This window comes from Podarcis bocagei (genome assembly GCF_964188305.1).
Source record: "Podarcis bocagei genome assembly, chromosome: 3".
NCBI classification, from domain to species: domain Eukaryota; kingdom Metazoa; phylum Chordata; class Lepidosauria; order Squamata; family Lacertidae; genus Podarcis; species Podarcis bocagei.
The window spans coordinates 55,604,549-55,625,411 of record NC_138127.1 but is presented as its reverse complement, the minus strand read 5'-3'; the positions used below and the strand labels follow the sequence as shown (position 1 = coordinate 55,625,411).

Below are 20,863 nucleotides of genomic sequence, written 5' to 3'. Positions count from 1 at the left end.
TGGGGCAAATGTTAAAAGGTAAAGGTAAAGGTAAAAAACCCCTGACGGTTAAGTCCAGTCACGAACAACTCTGGGGATTGCAGCGCTCATCTCGCTTTACTGGCCGAGGGAGCCGAAGTTTGTCCGCAGACAGTTTTTCCGAGGTACCACTGTACATTTGAAAACCAGAGCATTTACTTCTGGGTTTTTGTCGTTCGGGAGCCGAAATGTTCCAAAACGGAGGCGTTTGGGATCTGAGGTTTGACTGTATGTGCTTTATCAGAAATGCGTAAAATGCTAATCTGCACCTCAGCAGAATGTTTTCTGTATCTAGCACCTTTCAGAAAAGAATTAATATCTTACCTAATGACGAGAACTACAAATGTCAACGCGGTCAAGAATTTTAGCCTGAGATCTGAGGAAAGGAGAAGAAAAATGGTTATCTGAATATCCTGCTGGAAGAACATTGCCACGCAGCAACCATGACTGGCACAGAACAGAGCTTACCGACATAGGGCATGTTACGGAGTTCTGAGCATGCCCTGATTATCAGGAACAAAAGGTACAAAATGTACACAGCTGCCACCACAAGGAAGAAGATTTTCATACCCTGTTACAAAAATATATACAAAAGTTGTAAAAATATTATTCTGATGACGATTATGACAACAACATTTCTTTCCTATCCTTCATGATGAGGTCCAAGGGCTGCTTACAAGAATGTAAAAATACATTATCAAAGACAGTTAAAACAAATTACAGCCATGAGAATGGGATGGGCCCTAAAATATATGTCTCCAGTGTCAAAGGTGCATATCCAGCCTTTCCCTCAGGCAAAAGTGCCTTTAGATGAAAGCCTTTACATTTGAATAACCATGGCTAAACTTAATCCCAGTCACTATATGCTTCTCGGATAAGAACAGTTTTACATGATTTCCAAAATGCTGGTCAGGCTAAACATAGGGATGTTGTGCTATCGATCCTGTTTCTCTATGTGTTTCCCCTGATTTGCACACCTGGTGCACAGGTGGTCACATGTTTTTAAAAGAAGCTGAGAACAGTGACTTCATTTTCATAAGTCACTTCATTTTTCCTGTTCTGTTTCATTTTCTCTTAATACAATTATCTCCCAATATTTATTGTGTTGTATTAAGACATCCTCACGTGATCTTAGAAACAGCAACTGGACTTCTAAGAATCTAAATGAAAGATATAACTGATGACCAACAAAGAGTTATAGTTTACAAAAGTGGGCAACAAAAGTCTTTCAACAAAATTAGAATAATAGAATTGTAGAAGGGAAGTTGGAAGGGAGTCCAACCCCTGCAATGCAGGAATATCAACTAAAGCATCCCTGGAAGATGGCTATCCACCTCTACTTAAAAACCTCAAAGGAAGGAGAGTCCACCATGTTTAGAAGGAGTCTGTTCCAGCACGAAGCAGCTCTTACAGTCAAAAAATTATTCCTGATGTTTAGTCAGAATCTCCTTTTTTGTAACTTGAATATTGGTTCAGGTCCTATACTCTGGAGTGGGAGAGAACAAGCTTGCTCCATCTTCCATGTGATAGCCCTTTAAAAACTTGATTTTGTTACATGTGAGATTCTCCTAATTACAAGAATCTGTGTGAGATGGTTTTTTGCAAAACTGGTAGGCTTCTGTTGTGATCAGGGAAGTCTTACACGTAACAATTTCAAGTTTCTAACCCTGAATTTAAGTGGGTTCTCACCATTCTTTTTCTGAAGGTTCTTCCAGGGATCTCAGAAGAAGTCTCTAGAAACTAAATGTAAGCAAAGCTACAACCAATATTTAAGTGACAGCCTGTTACCTATCGTTTTGCAGTTGTGTCAGAATAGGACATCAGCTGGACAGACGGATCAAAATAGCTCAGCATTTTTCAAAATCTGATAATCCACACAGCATTTCTTATATAAACAGAAAGGATTGTTCACACTAATTTACCTGAAAGTTGTTTGTGTCAATCCCATACTGGTATGTTGGGTCATGTAGTTCATTGACACTAAAAAACAACAACACAAGACCATTTAATGTAAGAATTTGTACGCATCATAAAACTAAAAATAAGTCCATAGAAACTAACATGTTAAAAAAATTTGCCATTTCTTCCCCCTCATCTTAATAAGATACAGATTTAGACTCTCTCTACTAGTCTTCCCAACAGTTTCCAAGAAAAAGCCAGAAAAATTTGATTCCAATTTGAGTTTGTAATTATGTTTCCTATTTATGCGGAACTGAGAAAGCTGGAACCAACACATTCAAATACACATACACATAGCACTAGGAAAATGTTTAAAAATCCTATGACTACTCAGAGCTGAATAACGTTTGCCACTTCTTGAGTATCCAATGAAGTGCTTACCCATGGAAGAAAATAATTCCTCGGCGGAATAGGGGAGGGAGAGAATTTTCAGTGATTCTTCCTTACCATGAAGGTTCCTGGACTCCCTCAATCTGTTCCAGAGTGTACCTCAACTACAAGGAAAGTGGGCTCTCTCTATGTAGTAGGAAGACTTCATATTCTGATCATATGCTAACAGACTGAATAATCTATGCAGCTAAGGAAGACTTTAGTCAGATCTCAGGACACAAAGCTATCTCCCAATATTTACTGCAGTTTCAACATGTGCTTTACTCTCTTCAAATGGTGGACTTAGTCTTTGCTTTTACTAGAGGAAAAGCAAAAGACGGGAACTAATAAAAAAAATCCTGCTTTCTTCTTCAAGGCTATTTAGTGATCAGAGAAGGGGAAAGAGGAATGAGGAAAAGAGGTAGGTTACTCACGTCTGCCATATTCCTAATGTAACAGAAGCCAGCCACAAAAGACCAACAATAAGGAGTTTAGGAAAATAGAACGTTATGCACCTCCTTTCGCCCTAAGAAAGAAAAGGATAAATTAAGAATATTAAACTTGGTTTTCAGACATCAGTTAATTTACAATACTGTGAAATATTGTTGTACTTTTTTCTGAGGGACAGCAGCAACAAATAGTTTAATTTTGAGAAACTCACACATAGTTTTTGGGTGGAATCCAAACTGGGGATGCATGCAAGAGGGGGGAAATTCATAAAGTTCATAGGGTATTTGTAGGCTCTCTCTAATCTACTTGGCTGGGAGAGGGGGAAAGAGGCTGAACGACAGCTTTCTGAGTTCAGCGGAGGAAGGGAAGGATTAAAAATGCTACAAATAAAGTAAGTTTAAATGGTTCTTTGACAAGTGAGACCATTTATTAACGTTATTTATTCCTTTGGTTTAAGATTTTTCCAAAACTGTTTATTTGGAATAGGTTTTAATGGGTGACTTAATGAGTGTTTATCCAGTAAAAAGCAGTAAAGCGCACACACATATGCACAGAGCAAGAGATAAGTGTGAAAGGCAGAATGTAGATAGCATTGAAATATGTGTCTCCTCCTGACCTGCACTCGGATCCCATGGTAGACACAGAGCCAAAACAGCAGCAATGCACATAAGAACAGCGACTGGAAGAGGTCATCTAGCATTCCAGGAAACCAACTGTTGATTAGGAACGAGAGGGGAAAAAATGGATCTGCAACAAAAGAAAAAGCGTCACAAGACAACCACGGAAAATGTTCCACTCTGCACTTGGGCACTCTCTTGCAACCTAATTGTGTGTCAGAGTTGTGATTCAACAGAGCCTTCTCAGTGGCTGCACCCAGACTATGCAAATCCTCTCCTAAGGAGTCCTGTCTAGCTCCCTCTCATATGGACTCATAAAAAGTTTTGGCTTTTTCAAACAGGCCTTTAGCTTGGCAAACTGATATTGCTTTCCTGCAACTCTATGATGGTAGATTGCGAAAGCCAGCTGCTGTTTTTTATCTGCTCCTGTTGTTCAGCCACTTGTTTTATACACAAACCATTTTATTTTATTTTATTTTATTTTTGTAATGATTTCCCAACCCCCAACCCCCCTTTGCTGGCTTCCTTGGACACCTAACTGTGGAAAGGGAGGGTAAATAGTTATTTTTAAAAGCTAGAATCAGTGAGAACTGAAATTCTCCCATGCTGACCCTGGGTGCAATCCAACTGGTACACTTGTACTCACACAAAAGGCTTTTTTAACCAGCAGATGCCTCTGCTAACAGAAGAGGGGGGTGATTTTTGCCAGCCCCCTGCAGTATCCAGTGCCCCCAAAATTCAACTGCTGGAAGTTTTTTGGGGGGGACCACCAGAGGAAATTGGCAAAAATTGCAGAGCTTCTTTGAGCACAAGGGCATCGCATGGACCCTGCTCTTCCCCAAACCTATTTCAAAAGAAAAGGGCTTGTATTTATTTATTTATTTTTCCTTTCCTCCCTATTCTCACTTATGTGAGGAGGGTGGTGGAGAATCTTATAAAGCATGGCCCCAGGAGCCGATCACAGCATGAGGTAATACGTATAAATACCATTATAAAGCAACAGCAGGGGGAGGAGGATCGACATCCACTTTTGCTCTATTCCCCAATCTCGCATTGAGAACTTGCGCAGGGAGTGTGCAAAGAGACACTGCAAAGGAACAGAAAAAATAATAATCAGCAAAGGTTATGCAGTACCCGTTTGTCTTCAGATAAAAAAGGAAGAACGGCGGCAGAATGTATGCTGTGGCACATGGGCTACATTAGGCAGCAAGTTCTGCAAGGATTTCTTGCACTTCAGAGAACAGGTTGGCTGATGCAGCCCCAGGAGAACAACAGTGCCCCAAAAACCCAGTGAACAGGAACCACCTCAAACCATCACATACCAGAAGACCTCAGTGTCTTATGTTTCTCCTTGTTTTCACTTCACTTTTCTTATCCCGTAGCACTCCCTCTTTTGTATCCCACCTATGTCTCTGGCCATTATCCTTCCAACCCCCTAGCAATGAACGCTCCCTCCCAGAGCAACTTTCGTATCTCATACAAAAATAAAACTGAACAATCGACACTCACTGTGACAATGAAAGTAAGGACCACAAAGACAAATCGGAACCAGATTTCCACTTGAGAGAAGGCTGAGTTATAGGTTTTCCACTGAAAGAAAGGAATTAGAATATTAACAAAAAAGCTAAAGGAATGTGGATGGCATCAGTCATAATAGTTTATATTCAGTATTTTATTACTCATTTATTTATCAGTGTGATTTTCCAGATTTAGCACTGGTACCAATATTTATTGTGGGTCTAGCCACTGAAACTTCAAGGGGAAATAATGTGCCCTTTAATATTACAGTCAACGCAAAGATTTTCTGTTAAAACTTCACTTTCATTCTATGTTTGCCTTTACTTCACTTACTGTGAAATTGTAATGCTTGATTGGAGGAAGGTTTTCAAAGGCGACAGTGATCTCATAACGAGTGTAGTTCAGATAACCAAGATGGACCACAATAAATTCAGCACATTGCTAGGAGCACACATTGGAAGAGGGAAAATTGGGAGGGAAAGGGAAAGAAATTCAACAGTGAGAACACCAAATAAGGTTTTCTTTCTTTCTGGGCTTTTGAGACATTTAGGATTGGGCCAACAATTGCAATAAATGAGTTAGCATATCAGAATTGATTTAATGGTGAAATTCAGTTAGGGTATCCCTGCCTTCTTGCATGACATTCCCTTAGACTTCTCTGCTGTTTGTAACAGCACAGTTGCCCTAAGCTCATAAGGCAAAGGAAGAATAAAGACGCATCTGGGACCTCTAGTTGCATTCAATAGAAGTGCTGCTTTGTGACCACTGGATTTCAAGGAAAACTAACAGAGGAAACACAGAAACTGTTGACTAGCAGATTGTTAACAGCTGTAACCTTGATTTGATTTGTGGATTCCAGAAAGAGGATCTGGAGGTTCATACTTCTAAAACATGCTCTCTGCAATTCCTCACTTCGTTGTTAACAAGAAACTAGAATAAAAAAATTCACCCACCTAATATAATACAGTATAGTCAATCCTGTCTGGCAACAGTTTTCCAGGACCTCCAACAGAATTATTGCCCATGACTGCTTCTCGAAATGCAACGTTTGGAATGTGGGGTCAAATACATTAGCTGTTATTTTGTTTATGGATTTCACCGACAGAGATACTTCCTCACCCTGCCTCACTTCTCTATCATGCTTCTAAACCACAGAAATAGCTCATCTGTAAGAAATGGTACATTGCCATTACCTGTGCACAGTTCAGTGTCCTTGTTCGGTTGTGAAGTTCCTTGTTAAAATACCTGACACTTGCATTCTCTATTACACCACTTATTGTAACCAGCATATTGAAGGTTTTTTTCAAGCCATTCCATTTGTTATCTGAAAAAACAAAAGTCCGTTCAGATGCTACAATCTATAGGGGCTAGAGTATACATACATACATATATATATATATATATATATATATATATATATATGATAATAGATGCAGTAACAACCGAAAATGAATGGATTCTATAACAGAATCAAGAGTACATTCCAACCCTCAATAACAACTGCTCACTGAAGCTAGTACATTGTGGTAAAAAATAGCGTTGTTTAACTATGCACTGTGTGAAGCACTGCTTCCTTTTATCTGTCCTGGTGACCTTACATTGTACAGGCAGGCAATATACACACATTTCCGTATATGGTTGATATATACATAATTAATATAATCATATAAGCTAAGTTACACTTACCAAAATGTTGGTCCAACTCCACTACACATGTCAGCCATAACTGCTGATTATAAGTAGATAACGGTGGTGAACTTAAATTAAATGGCCTTATCTAGAACAAAATGGAAGCAAGAGTTAAACCACAGTCATTCATTTTACTATATTAGCTTCTCCAAGTTTTGTGAGCAAGTTTTGTCTGTGAGGTTGTTATACTATGAGATTCCACTTGGCTCCATTTTACCATCCATGCTATTTCATAACTATAAGAAACTCCGAGAGGGGTTATTGGGAGATGTGGACTGAGATGTGGTGCAATCAATATGGGGATTACACCCAGCTTTCTCTCTCCTTTTCATCAAATCCAGACGAGGCAGTGGGTGTTCTAAATCAGCGCATGAGCAGAGTAAAGGACTGGATGCAGGCCAATCTATTCTACCAGGGGTTCTCCAGAAGACTGGCAGAAATCTTACAAGCACTGCTACACCAGAAATTTAACCGAATATTTTTGGGATTGAATCTAGGACCTTCTGCATGCATAGAATGTGTTCTGCCACTGAGTCATGGCCCTTCCTCAGAGACTGTCTTCTTGTTCCTAGTGTTTTCTAGAATAGCAAAGCAAAGTGAAGGAATTCTTATAAGGCACAGCAAAAAAAACTAGGACACGATGAAAAAGTGCTATCAATCAGTTCTTAGGCAAATGCATGTCTCTCTTTTCTGTACATCACGACTGTGGCAGGAGCTAGGAGGAGCATCCATACCCTCTGTTGATATCACTGAGATTAGATTGTTCAGTATGGCTACCTGCAGATGACCTTTGAACCCCACACCCTACAGAAGGTCTGCAGTCTAAGTTCTGCTTCGCTCCACAGGGTCCTGAATATGCCCCATGTAACATGACCAGCTCAAGAGATGATGGAATAAGTCCTAAGGCAAACTCCCACAGACCTAGGAAGGATTATGTTGAATACACCAAATACTTGAGGCTACGTGTGGAATTCCATGTTGTGCTCTTCCTATTGTTCCAGCTTGCCAGGTGAAACAATTCTTCCTCTCCTCCAACTGCACACAGTTCTGGGGGTTCTCCCAATCTCCCTCTTGGAGCCCATTTCAGGGGGCTCAGGGGGGAGTATGAGAGGAAAGCCCCATTGCACAAGCATAACTCCTTGTGCAGGGCTCCCACTGACAGGGCTTGTTAGGTGAATCCCACCCTGAAATATTTGTGTGTCAGAACAAGCATGCACAATCTATAAACAGTATAAGAAGACTTACCTTGGAGCCATTATTCAACTGAGATTTCACTTGAAAGGGTTCAATGACATTGGGACCTATACAATAGACAGAGACATGGGCTCAATATGCGAATACCTGTTATAGCCTAAATTTTTAATGACGACCATTATCAGCTGAAAATGTCAGGAATGGTAGACAGGCAGAGAATGTTAAATTACACAGAAGCTCCTGTTTTACACATGCATCAAAATTAAGGGATGATTTCTTACCCACAATGCCGATAGAATTCAATTGGACTCAGAGTCAAGTTCCACATTCACATTACCATACACTACAGACATCAAAGGATCTTTAGACGTATAGCTCACCACAGAACAAAACTGGACTATAGACTACATAGCCAGAGACAGTTCTACTTTAGAGGGCGTTTTAGTGGAGGGTTGAATGGTCCTCCCACTTTTAAAACACACTCTATGCACACAGGAAGTGATATGCCAGTGAAAAGGGTACCAGCCTAGTTCCCCCCAGTATAGCAGCTTTCTATAAGTAGGTTGTTTCCTCTGGTGGGAGAAGAACAGGTCTATCAATATCTATTAGCCATGATAGCTAAAGAGCATCTCGGTATCAGGGTTGGGGAACATGCATTCCTCCATATGCTATTAGACACCAACTCCCATCAAGCCCAACCAGCCTAGACAACGGTCAGGGCTCATGGGAGTTTTAGTCCAACATCTGGACAGCCACAGATTCCCCAGCCCTGCTCTGAATTAAGCTCACATGAAGAATTTCAGATGCCAGGCACATGAGACAGGAGATTTGCTTTGCCTGCAACAGAAGGTTTGCAACCAGATCTTGAACATGGCGTGATCTCAGATGAGACCTTGCCCCCTACGTCTGAATGGCAGGCTGGGATGCGTCAGCCACAATATGCGGACTCGTCTTTGCCTTGCAGAAAATCCTGCTCTTCCACACCGCACCCACAGCTATGCCTTTGAGCTCTCATTCTGCTACAGTCTGGATTCTCATCTTGTTTTAAGAAACAGAAGTCTCAAAAAAGTATTTTTCTTTTTTTAAAAAACAGCTGGAGCATCCTTTATTGCTACTGAACTCTTTAAAAGTAAACTATGTATATCAGTAAATTGGGCTCAAATAAACCAGTCTGCCAACATAACAGAGTATAGATAAAGAAGCTACAGCATCAAAGTTTCACCACAATATCAAAGGTCAGGTCCACCATTCCAGCATGGTACAAAGTACCATATGGTGCTTGAGAGCAATTCTACATGATGGAATGTAGCTCAGACTGCAACAAAACTGCAGCAAAACTATTAACTACACAGTTTCAGCAGAGAATAAAAATTTACTGAAAGTGGCACTCCAATCCCAAGTGTACCAAGGAAATTCCATTACAAGACACTTCTAGATATGCGTGTTTAGAATCGCACGCAAGAAGCTTACGGGTTACTGTCTTCAAATAACTGTATTCAATTCAGAGTTTGTATTCTTTTCAACAACTGTTTTCAGTGTAGACTAGTCTCTGTACTAAATATGTAAATAACATTTGAATACCCCAGCCGATAGAGAATAATCAGCGGTGGTAAACCTATTGTGGACAGGATCGCACTCCCTAGTGAATCTTATTTGGAGGGCAGGATAATATCTATTCAATAATAATGAGAAATTAGAACTGGAAGTGAAAGGTTCTGAACTTCTTTCCTCTATGTCTGTGCTGAATGGAGACAGGGGAGCAAATGAGCCTGAGGCTCGCTGTGACTCAGTCGCATCATGACATGCCAGGAGTGGCTCACCTTTAGCCGGCTGATGGCCGCACTCTGATGGCCTAAGGGTGCATGCCTAAGTTTCATGGCCAAAGTGTAAAAGTGGCTATGGTGAGAACTGCAATTCTCAAGCTTGCCTTCGGACAATTTTTTATCATTCATTATTAAATTCAGTTTAAAATATAGGTTTTTTAAAGACACGTTTTGGGGAAATTGGGTGTGTGGATGTGACAAAAACCTTTCATATCACAGAATCATAAAAGGGGTCCTCTGTGAACAGTCGGGGGGGGGAATAACTTTTAAAAACGGATGAAGTTGGGGAAGACTAAGGGGCAAATAAGCCGTTTGCATTATGGGAGCAGTAGAAAAACAAGAATTTTTTGGGAGGAAAAATATTAAAAGTTTTAAACAGTTTGTATTTAAAAATGAAAAATTGGGTGACACGTTTTGGAGAGTCTTCCTGGGTTGGGGGGGCCACAAAAGCTTACAGGAACAGCTGCCAGTTTGTCCCTCCCCTGGTATAAACCATAGGTTACAGTGATGTTCAAATGCAGCCAGTGACTAGCATCAATACAGCCACCCTCTTATGAATAGGGAGGGAGGTGGAGAGAGAGCTTGCAGGAATTATCCTGCTTGGCAATGTGACTAACTATATACATACATGTTTTGAGTGTAAAAGCATTTCTTTGAAATGTACAAGATTTTTATAATACATCATGCACACATTTTTTATTATGGGTGTTAGTCTGGTGTCCCCATAGTTACCTTTGACTGGACTTAACTGTCCAAGGGTCCTTTACCTTTTACTTTTTTTTAAAGGAGCCATATGTGCTTTACCAAATCTAAGCAAGAACACACACATTTGGGTACGATCTGCTATGCAATTTCCTCATTAACATTTGTTTATAATATGTAAAACGTAGTCCCTCGCTTCCCCAAGTGTTTGGTCTGCATGGGCTTTTGCTTTCAATTTCAGTGCCATCCCTAAGATACAAGTACAGTGGTACCTCGGGTTAAGAACTTAATTCGTTCTGGAGGTCTGTTCTTAACCTGAAACTGTTCTTAACCTGAAGCACCACTTTAGCTAATGGAGCTGCCGCTGCACAATTTCTGTTCTCATCCTGAAGCAAAGTTCTTAACCCAAAGTAACATTTCTGGGTTAGCGGAGTCTGTAACCTGATGCGTATGTAACCCGAGGTACCACTGTACAGCAATGTGGAGCTGCAACTGATGATAGTGTAAGTTTTAGCATTACATTTTGAAATGTCTCAAGACCTGTAGTTTGACCCTGGCTGCTTCCTGCAAAAGTATCAAGCCAAATAAAAAGGGTCTATCACATCAAATGTTTTTAAGCAGTTCAAAAGCTCAATTTGAAATCACCAAGAAATTGGATGAAATACCAAAATATCACCTTAAGAAAAAAATCCATCAAAAGAATCACTTTTACTAGTGATTACACTTTTACTAGTGATTACTCAACCTCTCCATAAGAAATCGAGACATCACAATTGAGAGGCATGTCTCTCCAAAAGAAAGAATGCTCAAGCATGCACTAGCCACTTCTCACAGTACATAGTACATTTGAGAAGGACGATCAACGGCTGGATAAAATTGCAGTTATGTTTTACTAAAATCTAAGTCCAATATAATTTCAGGACGCAGATTCAGGACTATGTATGGCGAGAATGGAGACAAAGGCTAATTTGTAACCTTGCAGTGGTCATGGATAGGACAACATAAAATAGGCAAAAATGACTCCATGGCTGGGGCTAGTGGACAGGATCTCTGCTCCTTGTCAGTTTTGGGTGGTGCCAGCTTCTTTTAAGCTACTCAACCTAAGGAAGGGGCACAAATTCAAGCTGTATGCCTTGATAGCAAAACAATGGGAAAGAATAGGAGGCAAGTAAATAGAGAAAACAATCTTTAACCGAAAAGACAAAATCTTACCTGCAATACCTATTAAAACGGTTAAACCAAAACAAATGAAGAATACAACGAAGACCAAGACAAAGTGGCGTTTGGACAGCGTATATAATCGCATTGGGGCCAACCTGCAAACAAGGAGAGAAAGAACAAGTTAGCAAGTTTCCCACACCAAGTATCAAGTAAAAACACTCTACGTTTTGTTTGATAAAATGTGCCATCAGAAAGTGGAAGGCTTTTTCGAAGGCTGTAGCCCTATACACAATTACCTGGGAGCAAGTATCATTAAGCTGAATCAACAGGGACCAGGACCGGCTGTAAAGTGATGCTTAGATTGGCAGCATGTTATCATTCTGACCACATACCCCACACATTGGTGTGCCCCATAACAGAAGCTTACATATAGCTAAGCAGGTGGTACAAGCAGCCACATTTGTATCTGTGGAATATTGGTTATATCTTCTCAAAGTTGTCAAAATTCTGAAATGTATGTGCAACTTTTTTTCTAACTTATATGCTACAGATATGCAGTAGTTGCGATATCAGCTGCTTAATACAACTTGGTAACAAGAGGGATGAATCAACATTTTCCACATGCACAGTCATGAACTGACATTAAGATTGTGCTTGAATCAATAGGAAGGCAACGCCAAGATACATTATGGAGCAGACTTTCAAACTATAAACAGTTAGCCATCTATAAATTAACCCATCTATAACAGGGCAAAAAACAGGTTGGACCCTGAAGTTATGCTTTCCTTGTAGAATGAATGCTTCCACTTCTGCATTATAGGTATTCAAGGAAATCGAAAAGCATGTGAAAATACATAGATAAGAAATTAGGAGATTTTTTTGGTAATAAATAGCAATTCACAAAAAGAGGGGGGGGAAACATCATCTAGGAAATTATCTTCAAACTTAGCAGCAGCAAATATGAGGCAAAGGAACCAAACTGCAAAGCATGTAATGAAAGTGTGACTGTCCCTCATAGAAGCTGTTTTCCTTTGGACACCCACCCAACTGTTTTTTCTTCCAGTTGGGTTCTTAGAAATGGGGGGGGGGGGAGAATGATTGGGGTGATCACAGAAAGAAACCAGCAAGTGAAGTATATACACACCCTTTCCCCTGCAAGTTATCCCCATACACCCTGCTTACGACGGATTAACTTTATTCCACCTCATAAGTAACGTAAACAAGATCCAGCTTGATTTTGCACTAGCCGTCCGTACCTTTTTTCACTTTAGGACAGCAGGACAAGAGCGAGGGAAGGGAACGCAAAGTGTGCGGCTTGCCTCTTTTTCATACCTTGCAGGCACAAAATGGTTTATACCGACAAAGCCGGGGTCTAGAGAGCGCAAAATGCCCCTCAGTCCACAAGCGCTTCCTCCCATGCAATGCAGGCTGCAATGTACAAAAGCAGAGGAGCAGAGATACACTGCAAGAAGGGCTTACAGAACTGCTGCTCCAGATCAGCCATGCAGGCCAGCCAAGCTGAAGTGAAAGACAGAGGGGGAAACCAACACCCTCAAAAGGCCACAATCCAATCTGATCCAAAAGGGGGGGGAAATGTTCCTAAGGATGTTAGACTGAACACAACATATCCACAGGTTTAACCGTCCTTGATTTACCTCTGATGCAACAGTCCTAAAGAGAGAGGCGTCTTAACCCCATCACTCAGCAGCATCAGAGAAGCAGGAGAGAGAGAAAACAGAAGATTTAAAGAAGGGAAAAGAACTATCTAGCATTCACTTGGAGCACATGTAACCAGGAGTCGTATAGTACGCCCATACCTCTCCCAGGATCAATTTAGTTTGGACAATAAAGAAGCAGGAATATTTGTGACTTAAAACTGTAGCTGGAAGTTCTAAGACCGTGTCCTAGCCAGTTATGTGGGGCTGGGCAGGGGATTAATTTCAAATCAAGGTAATTTACATCGGAACACCTTTTGATGCCCTAGAGCAGTGATGGCCAAACTTGGCCCTCCAGCTGTTTTTGGACTACAACTCCCATCATCCTTAGCTAACAGTGGTCAGGGATGATGGGAATTGTAGTCCCAAAACAGCCAGAGGGCCGAGTTTGGCCATCACTGCCCTAGAGAGTAATCCAACTCAGAATGCTTATTTTACCTGTATTTAGCAAACAAAGCTAAACATTTGAAAACACCAAGGTTGCCTAATATTGCATTTGCAGTTGGCGTCTATTCATTGCTACTACTGAAATTATCAAATGGAACCTTTTTTCATAGAAAAACAAAGAACTGGAAAAATGTGTCCCTTAAAAAAAAAAGTCCACCTGACATCACTGGACCTAGCAGCCAGTTTCCCCACTGGCAAACAAGTATTCAGTTAGAGTCCACCCCCCTCATTTTGCCAGACCTCCCATAATTAATTCTTAATTAAGTGCAATGAGGTTTTCTTCTGAGTCACGTGCTTATGGTCAGGCTGTACATTGAATGAAAAGTGTGCAGAATGACATCTTAATGTGACTCAAGGCAATTCACATTATTTGTTTTACTGTATTTATTTCCTGCAGTACCACCAAGCTTTCTCCAAAAGTAAAACAAAGAAACACAGAGAGATTTTCCTGTTGGTCATGCTGATTATTGGATATCTGAATCTTCTTCCACATATTTGAAGATGTGCATAGGTGGAGATGTAACTAAAATGAGCATATCGCAAGTGAAGCAAATCAGCTGCATATATCCTGAAATGTCGTGACTAAGAGGTTGAGCTGTGTTCCAGAAAGTGTGGATCTAATCCTACCGCTGGTTGCTACAAGAACTATTACTATTAAGAGCAAAAATTAAAGAAATTTGCATAGTGCTTTCAAGTGTTCAAAGCACTTCACATGCTTTATCTAGTTAAAATCCTTACAACAACCCTGCAGGGTAATTCAGTATTATTTTCTCCCATATTGCAGGTAGCGGCCAGAGGCTAAGAGACAGTGGCTTACGACCAAGGTGAACTATGAACCTGGAATTTCCTGGTTTGTAGCTCAGGCTCTCTTACCCACTATGCAATATTTTTAATAAACTCTTTGAACACGTTAAAACACTATATAAATGCTAAAATGTTACTCAATTCCTGAAGAACATGTCAGGTACCATGAGTTTTCAGTGCAGCATGTTGTCTAAAACTTATCTACCTTATTCACAGCACTGGTTTTCAAGCAGCCATTGTCAAAATCTGCTGGGGACCGAAGGTAATACCACCTCTTACAGCCATGGTCATTTTGAGACACTGGTTAACTTGCTTGCTACCCAACATTTAAGTTGACTTTTCTACAGAGGAATAAGCCTTCAGGTCCTCAGCAGGAAACACAAAAAAGAGAGTCAGTTTCCTTGAAAGGAGAGCAAGGAAATGATCTAGTGGCCTTGAATCATAGCTTGTGTGTGTTTGTTTTAAGAACTTTAGAGCCAAAACCAGTTTTGTGAACTTTTGTCCACACATTTTATAAAGTTGCTTCTGATAATTAGGCAGAGAAATCATTCCATTCTCTCTAAAGGTCACAAGCAGAAAATAGGTATTATTTATTAAATTTATTAAACTTGTATGAAGTATGAGGAGAAACAAGAATCAGAAGCACCCTGAACTCGGCTTATTAAACAGATCTTTCCTAAGACATTTGCAAACATTGTAAATACCACAGCAGTCCTACTAAGAGCTAGTTTCAAACTATCTCATAGACAGTTCATACATTTAAAGAAACAAGGAGTGCAAAAGAACAGCACTTCTCTTTAACATGTGTGAATTGGAGCTTGAGGGAAGCTTTCATCTACAGGAAGATCTAGAGGGTCTCAGCTACTTTTTAAACTCCTGGATCTCATCACTGATAAAAGTCCACTTTAAATGCAATAGCAGAAGTTATAGAATCATAGAAGTACAGAGTTGGAAGGGACTCGTAAGGGTCATCTAGTCCAACCTCCTGCAATGCAGGAATCTCAACTAGATTATACATGACAGATGGCCATCCAACCTCTCCTTAAAAATCTTCAATGAAGTAGAGTCCACCACCTCTTGTAGGAGTTTGTTCCAGAATACTGTTCTTCCCGGTGTTTAGACTGACTCTCCTTTCTTGTAACGTGAAGCCACTGGTTCAGGTACTGCCCTATGGAGCAGGAGAGAAGAAGCTTGCTCCATCCTCCATGTGACAGCCCTTTACATATTTGAAGATGTGCATCATATCTGTCCCCTCTTTTCCAGGGTAAACAAACCCAATTCTATCAACTGTTCTTCATAAGGCTTGGTTTCCAGACCCTTTAGCATCTTGGTCACCTTCCTTTGCACATATTCCAGCTTGTCAATATTTTTCGTAAATTGTGGCACCCTGAGCTGAACACAGGACTCCATGTGTGGTACCTATGTTAAGATATGTGGTGCCTGAAAATGTCTTATCCTGCTTCACTGTAACATTTGAGCTAACTTTTGTGTACAACTCGAGCCAACAACTGCCCAGACTCCAGCCTTTACGTTGGCATGGCTTTGGGGACAATGTGAGGCAACTCTCTTCCACTGAGCATTTCTGTCAAAAATAAGTTAACACTACCCAGCTCACCAAATGCACAACAGGCCTTTATGAGTGGTACAAATATGACACACGTGCTCAGACAGCTCTCCCTGCCTCTCACAATCACTAAGCAATAAAGGAGCTAGAGGAAATAAGGATCCATTCCTCAAATGATTTGTTTCTAAAATGAACAGCGCTGTGGCTCAAAGTCTGTGACATATTCAAATGACACCTGTCACCTGCTGACCCAAGGCTCTGACACTAATTATAAAGGCAAAGGGGGTGGCGGCAACTATTCCACAATAAGCAAGCAGTCTGTGTATGTTCAGGGGAACTGCTGCCTTCCCAGCTTGCTCCGATTTAGCTAAAATAGGGAGGTAGTGAGGGAGCTGTTCCCATTCTGCTCCGCTTGTGAGCTTCTGGGACACTGTTATCAGCAGGTCGCTGGGTTAGACAGAGTTTCTCGTATAGCCTAAGCCCCCCAATTCTCGCCAGCCCCACAAGGCAGGGAAAGAGGAGCGCTTTCCTCCTCCAAATCTGTGCCTAAAGCACTACACGCTCCGGCTTATTACGCCGGGTGGGGCGGGGCAACACTCGCTCAGCAACCCGTGTGGTCCGGCCAGAGGAATAGGCTCAGGTAAGTCAGGGTTCCCTCCACGGCCTGCGCAACTACCGCGCACCCCCACCCCTCAGCGCAGGTCCCGCTACCCCAAAACTCACAAATCCATATCCATGCTGCGCATGCGCGCCACGCCGCCTCCACTCCGGCAGTGGGTCTCTCCCAAGCTAAGCGGCAGCCGCCCGCCCGCCAAGCTCCGTGGCAGCGCCAGCTGCGCACATCACTTCCGCGTGCGTCACCCAACGTGCCAGCTCCGCCTCTCGGGCGCTGTAGGGGGCGGGGCCGTGACCGGGGGCGGGGCCGCAACACCTCGGAAAACACCCTGTGAGCGCCTGTCAGTATAGTGTGCCCGTAGGCAGAGAGCGTGTGCGCCTGCGCGTTGCTCCTTCTGCGAACGGCTGTCAGTTTGAAAACCGCCAGGGGCGAAACTACCTCAGAACAGTTAGTTCCATGGCAGTGCGCCTCGCAAGGAGACATGGGAATTGTAGTTTTCAAGTATCTCAATCACACATACGCACACAGCGCTATCTCCCATGGAAAGAGAGGCATATATTTAGCTCTCAGCAACGCCACTCAAATCTTACCTTCTATTTCCCCACACGTATACACACTTAAAATAATAATAAAAAATCGTTTTAATAATAAACCCTCCAATAGCCTTTATCTGTCCTGACGGTACAAAAGGCAAAATGTGACGAGCCACAGTGATTCAGATAGAAGCAGGCATTTCCTGGCTTATAAGATTGGACCTGCTTATTACTTAATTTCTAATTTTATATTTCTTAAGGCTTGCATCTCCGTTTTTATTATACAGCAGACCCGTAATTTACAATACAATCCCTATTAAGCACAGTGAAACTTAACTTCTGAGTAAATATACACAGAGCTGTGCCTTTCATCAAGGGATATGAGCTAAGACTTAATACTGTAGGTAAAGGATGCAATTCTCATTTTGTTGATGTCAACGGCAAACCTCTCACTGGATTTAGTGGAGCTGGATTTCATCCAGTATTACAAGGAGGGCTGTTGTTTTTAACTGTATTTCTTTATGGTTAGAGTTGCTGGAACCTGAACCACGTGGATAAATAAAATTCCGCAAAGACTTTAGTTAGTAATGCATGTAGTATGCATAAAGGTAAAGGTAAAGGGACCCCTGACCATTAGGTCCAGTCGTGACCGACTCTGGGGTTGGGGCGCTCATCTCGCTTTATTGGCCAAGGGAGCCGGCGTACAGCTTCCGGGTCATGTGGCCAGCAAGACTAAGCCGCTTCTGGCGAACCAGAGCAGCGCACGGAGACACTGTTTACCTTCCTGCCAGAGCGGTACCTATTTATCTACTTGCACTTTGACGTGCTTTCGAACTGCTAGGTTGGCAGGAGCAACGGGAGCTCACCCCATCGCGGGGATTCGAACCGCCGACCTTCTGATTGGCAAGACCTAGGCTCTGTAGTTTAACCCACAGTGCCATCCGCGTCCCTGTAGTATGTATAGGAACCATCTATTTCATGGAATTCCACACAGAGGATATTCCCCGGCTTGTGACTCAGTGGGACACCTTGCTCCTGTGATTTTGTCGAACTCTGAAAATTTCAGAAAGGTAGTTTTCTTCTTCATATGAAAGGGAAATCAGCTATTAGGTGGGGGAAAACCTGAATATGGACAGGAGAAGGTTTAGGGAAAGCAAAGGACCCACAGCTCTTGGATCCTGAGGACTCATGGGAGAGAAGGTGGAGCCCTGATTGTTTACATTACAACCCCATGTAACTACAATAGGATCATGGGCTCTTTCGGTGGTGATGGGGTGGGGGAAATCCCTCTCAGCTTTTCCAGGCAGGGGGGTGGTGGAATATGATCAGAGTCGAGAAGAATCCCAGACCCAGATTCCACATTTAGAAAATGCCATCGGGAATCTTACTCAAGCAACTCTTTCCCTTTCCCACTTTTCCTTACACAAGCAACTCGTTCCCTTTCAGGGACTCTCTGAAGTGACTCATCAAAACCTAATCGCAAAGGAACAAAAATGGGTAGCTTCTCTGGAAGAAGGTAACTCTCCTTTTCCCAGCAGCCATATTGAAACTCTGGACCATCTCCATCCTTGGTACTGAGAAAGCGGCGGCGCGGGAGCGAAAAGACTGTCGCAGCAGGCGAGGAGGAGGAGGAGGGGTGGGTGGGAAGGCTTCAGTCTGCAAATCACGTCCCCCAAAGTGCGTGCAAATAAGGATTCCCCATGGGATTGCTCATAAATGAATAGCTGCTTCTGAATCCTACGTGCTGTATTTAAAGAAGCATTTTTAGCAGGGGTTGGCCAGACCGCTGATGCAAACAGCTATTTCCCTAGAAAATAAAGAGGCCTCTCTTTCCCTCTCCATCCCTCCGCGCGCTGCTCCCTTCGCCCCCCCCGTCTTACCTGTAGTAGCGATCATCTTTATAAGGGGTCAGGTCCTCTTTGATCTCCTTGTAGGTCTCTCTGATCCTTTTGCAAATGTGCTTGAGCTCGCCGCAGAGCGGGTTCTCAAAGGCGGGGTAATCCGCCTCCATCCCGCACCCGGACATCGCGCCAGCCCCTCCTCACCCAGCCAGCGGCCGCGGAGACAGCAGCAACCCCCGGGGGCCCCGCTCTAAGCCCGCCGCCGCCTCCCGCGCTCGGCCATGGAGACCCCGGTGGCGCCTGGGCCTCGGTGTGGAGCTCCTCGGCGCTGAGCCGGGCTGCCGAGGGGGAGAGAGCTGCAATGGCCGAGAGGCCGCCGCTTGGAGCGACCCTCCGCTTTCCTCTCTTCCTTTCTCGGCAGAGCGCCGCCACTGGGCGCCGAAGGGAGTTTTGTGGGCGGCGGCGGCTCCAGCTCTGCTTTGGCTGCTGAAGCCCCATACATTTTCTAAGGGGACGCGGAGGGCTTTTGTTATTCAATGCGCGCAAAGAGCAGGGAAGGTGAGGCTGGCAGATAATGTACGGTGGTGGTGGTGGTTGTTTTTAACGAGATAAAATCCCCATGGTCCACGGACCAGGTGGAGCTGGAAAAGAATCAGCACCGTGGACAGCGCCACTGGGGACTGGTGGCAAAATGGCCCCTGGGAAACTGGTCCCGTGATGTTTTTCAGGCACGTTTACACATGGAATGGTTTGAGGGGGGCAGAGGCCCTCATTTGGCAACTCAGTATTCCTCGCAAGCAGAGCGGTTTCTCCATCAGCTGGTATTTTGCCCGATATGTGTTTGGTTCCTGCCGAAGGAAGCACCCTGCTACTGGAATATCAGTTCAGAACATGAGGCTTGGCTCTGCTTTGAGGAACACATTAGGGCGGCATAGAAACAATACCTGCAGCTGCCTGTCAATTTTAAAGCATCAGTTTCCAAGCAAAGACCAGGCAAGAAATGGGCAGTTCTTGGAAGGGGGGGGGGGCATAAGAGACGCACTGAATCAGACCAAAGGCCCACCTAGTATTTCTGTTTTCAAAATGGTCAACCAGATGTCCACAGGAAGCCCAAAAGCAGGGCCCGAGTGGGTCCCAGCTACTGGTACAGAGGCATATTTCCTTCAATAGTGGAATTAGAATAAAACCTCATCCTCCATGAATTTGTCCTGTCAACCAAAAAATTCTGGCTCCGCCTACATTTCAAGTCTGACCTAAGTGGCAGAATCCTACCACTCCAAATAGTTGGCTTGCATTGAGAGCAAAATCAGAACCAGGGACGCGGACTTATAAAAAATATTGGGGGGGCCCGGGAAAGCTCATGAATAATAAATAAGCTCATGAATATGCAAATAAAGTGGTGCCGCCTCCTCGTGAGCGAATAGGGGAGAGCGTGCTGCGCCTATTAATCAGCTCCGAAGGAAATTGGGTGGAGCTTTTGCTCGGGAGGGAGGGCAGGAGGCATGCAGCCCGACCCTGTGCATTTTGGGCTGGGGGAGGGGCGGCGATGGCGCTCTGCTGGAGGGGCGCCGGAGATTATTGGGGGGGCGGAGCCCCCCCAAATGAATTTTTGAGGGGGCTCGGGCCCCCTCAAGCCCCATGGAGTCGGCGCCTATGAATTCAGAACCTGTGGCCTATCACTCAAGTTGCTGCTTATATGCCCACAACTGAAAGCATAGAATTCTATAAATTGAATTCCAAACCCTTAGCAGCGAAGCCAATAAAACCTGTTCCCCATTGGGGTTGGAAATTCCACCCTCGTTTGAAGCCCTGCAGTACCAAGTGCTGTGTCAGTCTTACTGTT

The 20,863-nt window shown here is 43.1% G+C and overlaps 1 protein-coding gene across 5 annotated transcripts in view; it reads right to left on the bottom strand.

Annotated features, from left to right (window-relative positions):
- The window catches only part of TMEM181 (transmembrane protein 181), a 29,453-nt gene extending 9,810 nt beyond the window's left edge, over positions 1–19,643 (bottom strand). The window contains exons 1-14 of one of the 5 annotated variants that reach the window (XM_081187545.1): positions 19,060–19,643; positions 13,156–13,200; positions 11,552–11,655; positions 7,866–7,921; positions 6,618–6,708; positions 6,125–6,255; positions 5,265–5,372; positions 4,923–5,003; positions 4,401–4,500; positions 3,413–3,543; positions 2,781–2,872; positions 1,941–1,998; positions 487–589; positions 343–394 (exon numbers count right to left, since the gene is read on the bottom strand). In XM_081187545.1, the coding sequence (XP_081043671.1) occupies positions 343–394; positions 487–589; positions 1,941–1,998; positions 2,781–2,872; positions 3,413–3,543; positions 4,401–4,500; positions 4,923–5,003; positions 5,265–5,372; positions 6,125–6,255; positions 6,618–6,708; positions 7,866–7,921; positions 11,552–11,655; positions 13,156–13,200; positions 19,060–19,205 (1,298 nt within the window). In that variant the 5' untranslated portion in view covers positions 19,206–19,643. Of the gene's footprint in view, positions 1–342; positions 395–486; positions 590–1,940; positions 1,999–2,780; positions 2,873–3,412; positions 3,544–4,400; positions 4,501–4,922; positions 5,004–5,264; positions 5,373–6,124; positions 6,256–6,617; positions 6,709–7,865; positions 7,922–11,551; positions 11,656–13,155; positions 13,201–15,540; positions 15,581–16,753; positions 16,904–19,059 lie in introns of those variants that run through there. The other 4 variants (XM_081187547.1, XM_081187549.1, XM_081187546.1 and 1 more) reach the window with 4 other exon arrangements.
- Between the last annotated feature and the right edge of the window lie 1,220 nt (positions 19,644–20,863).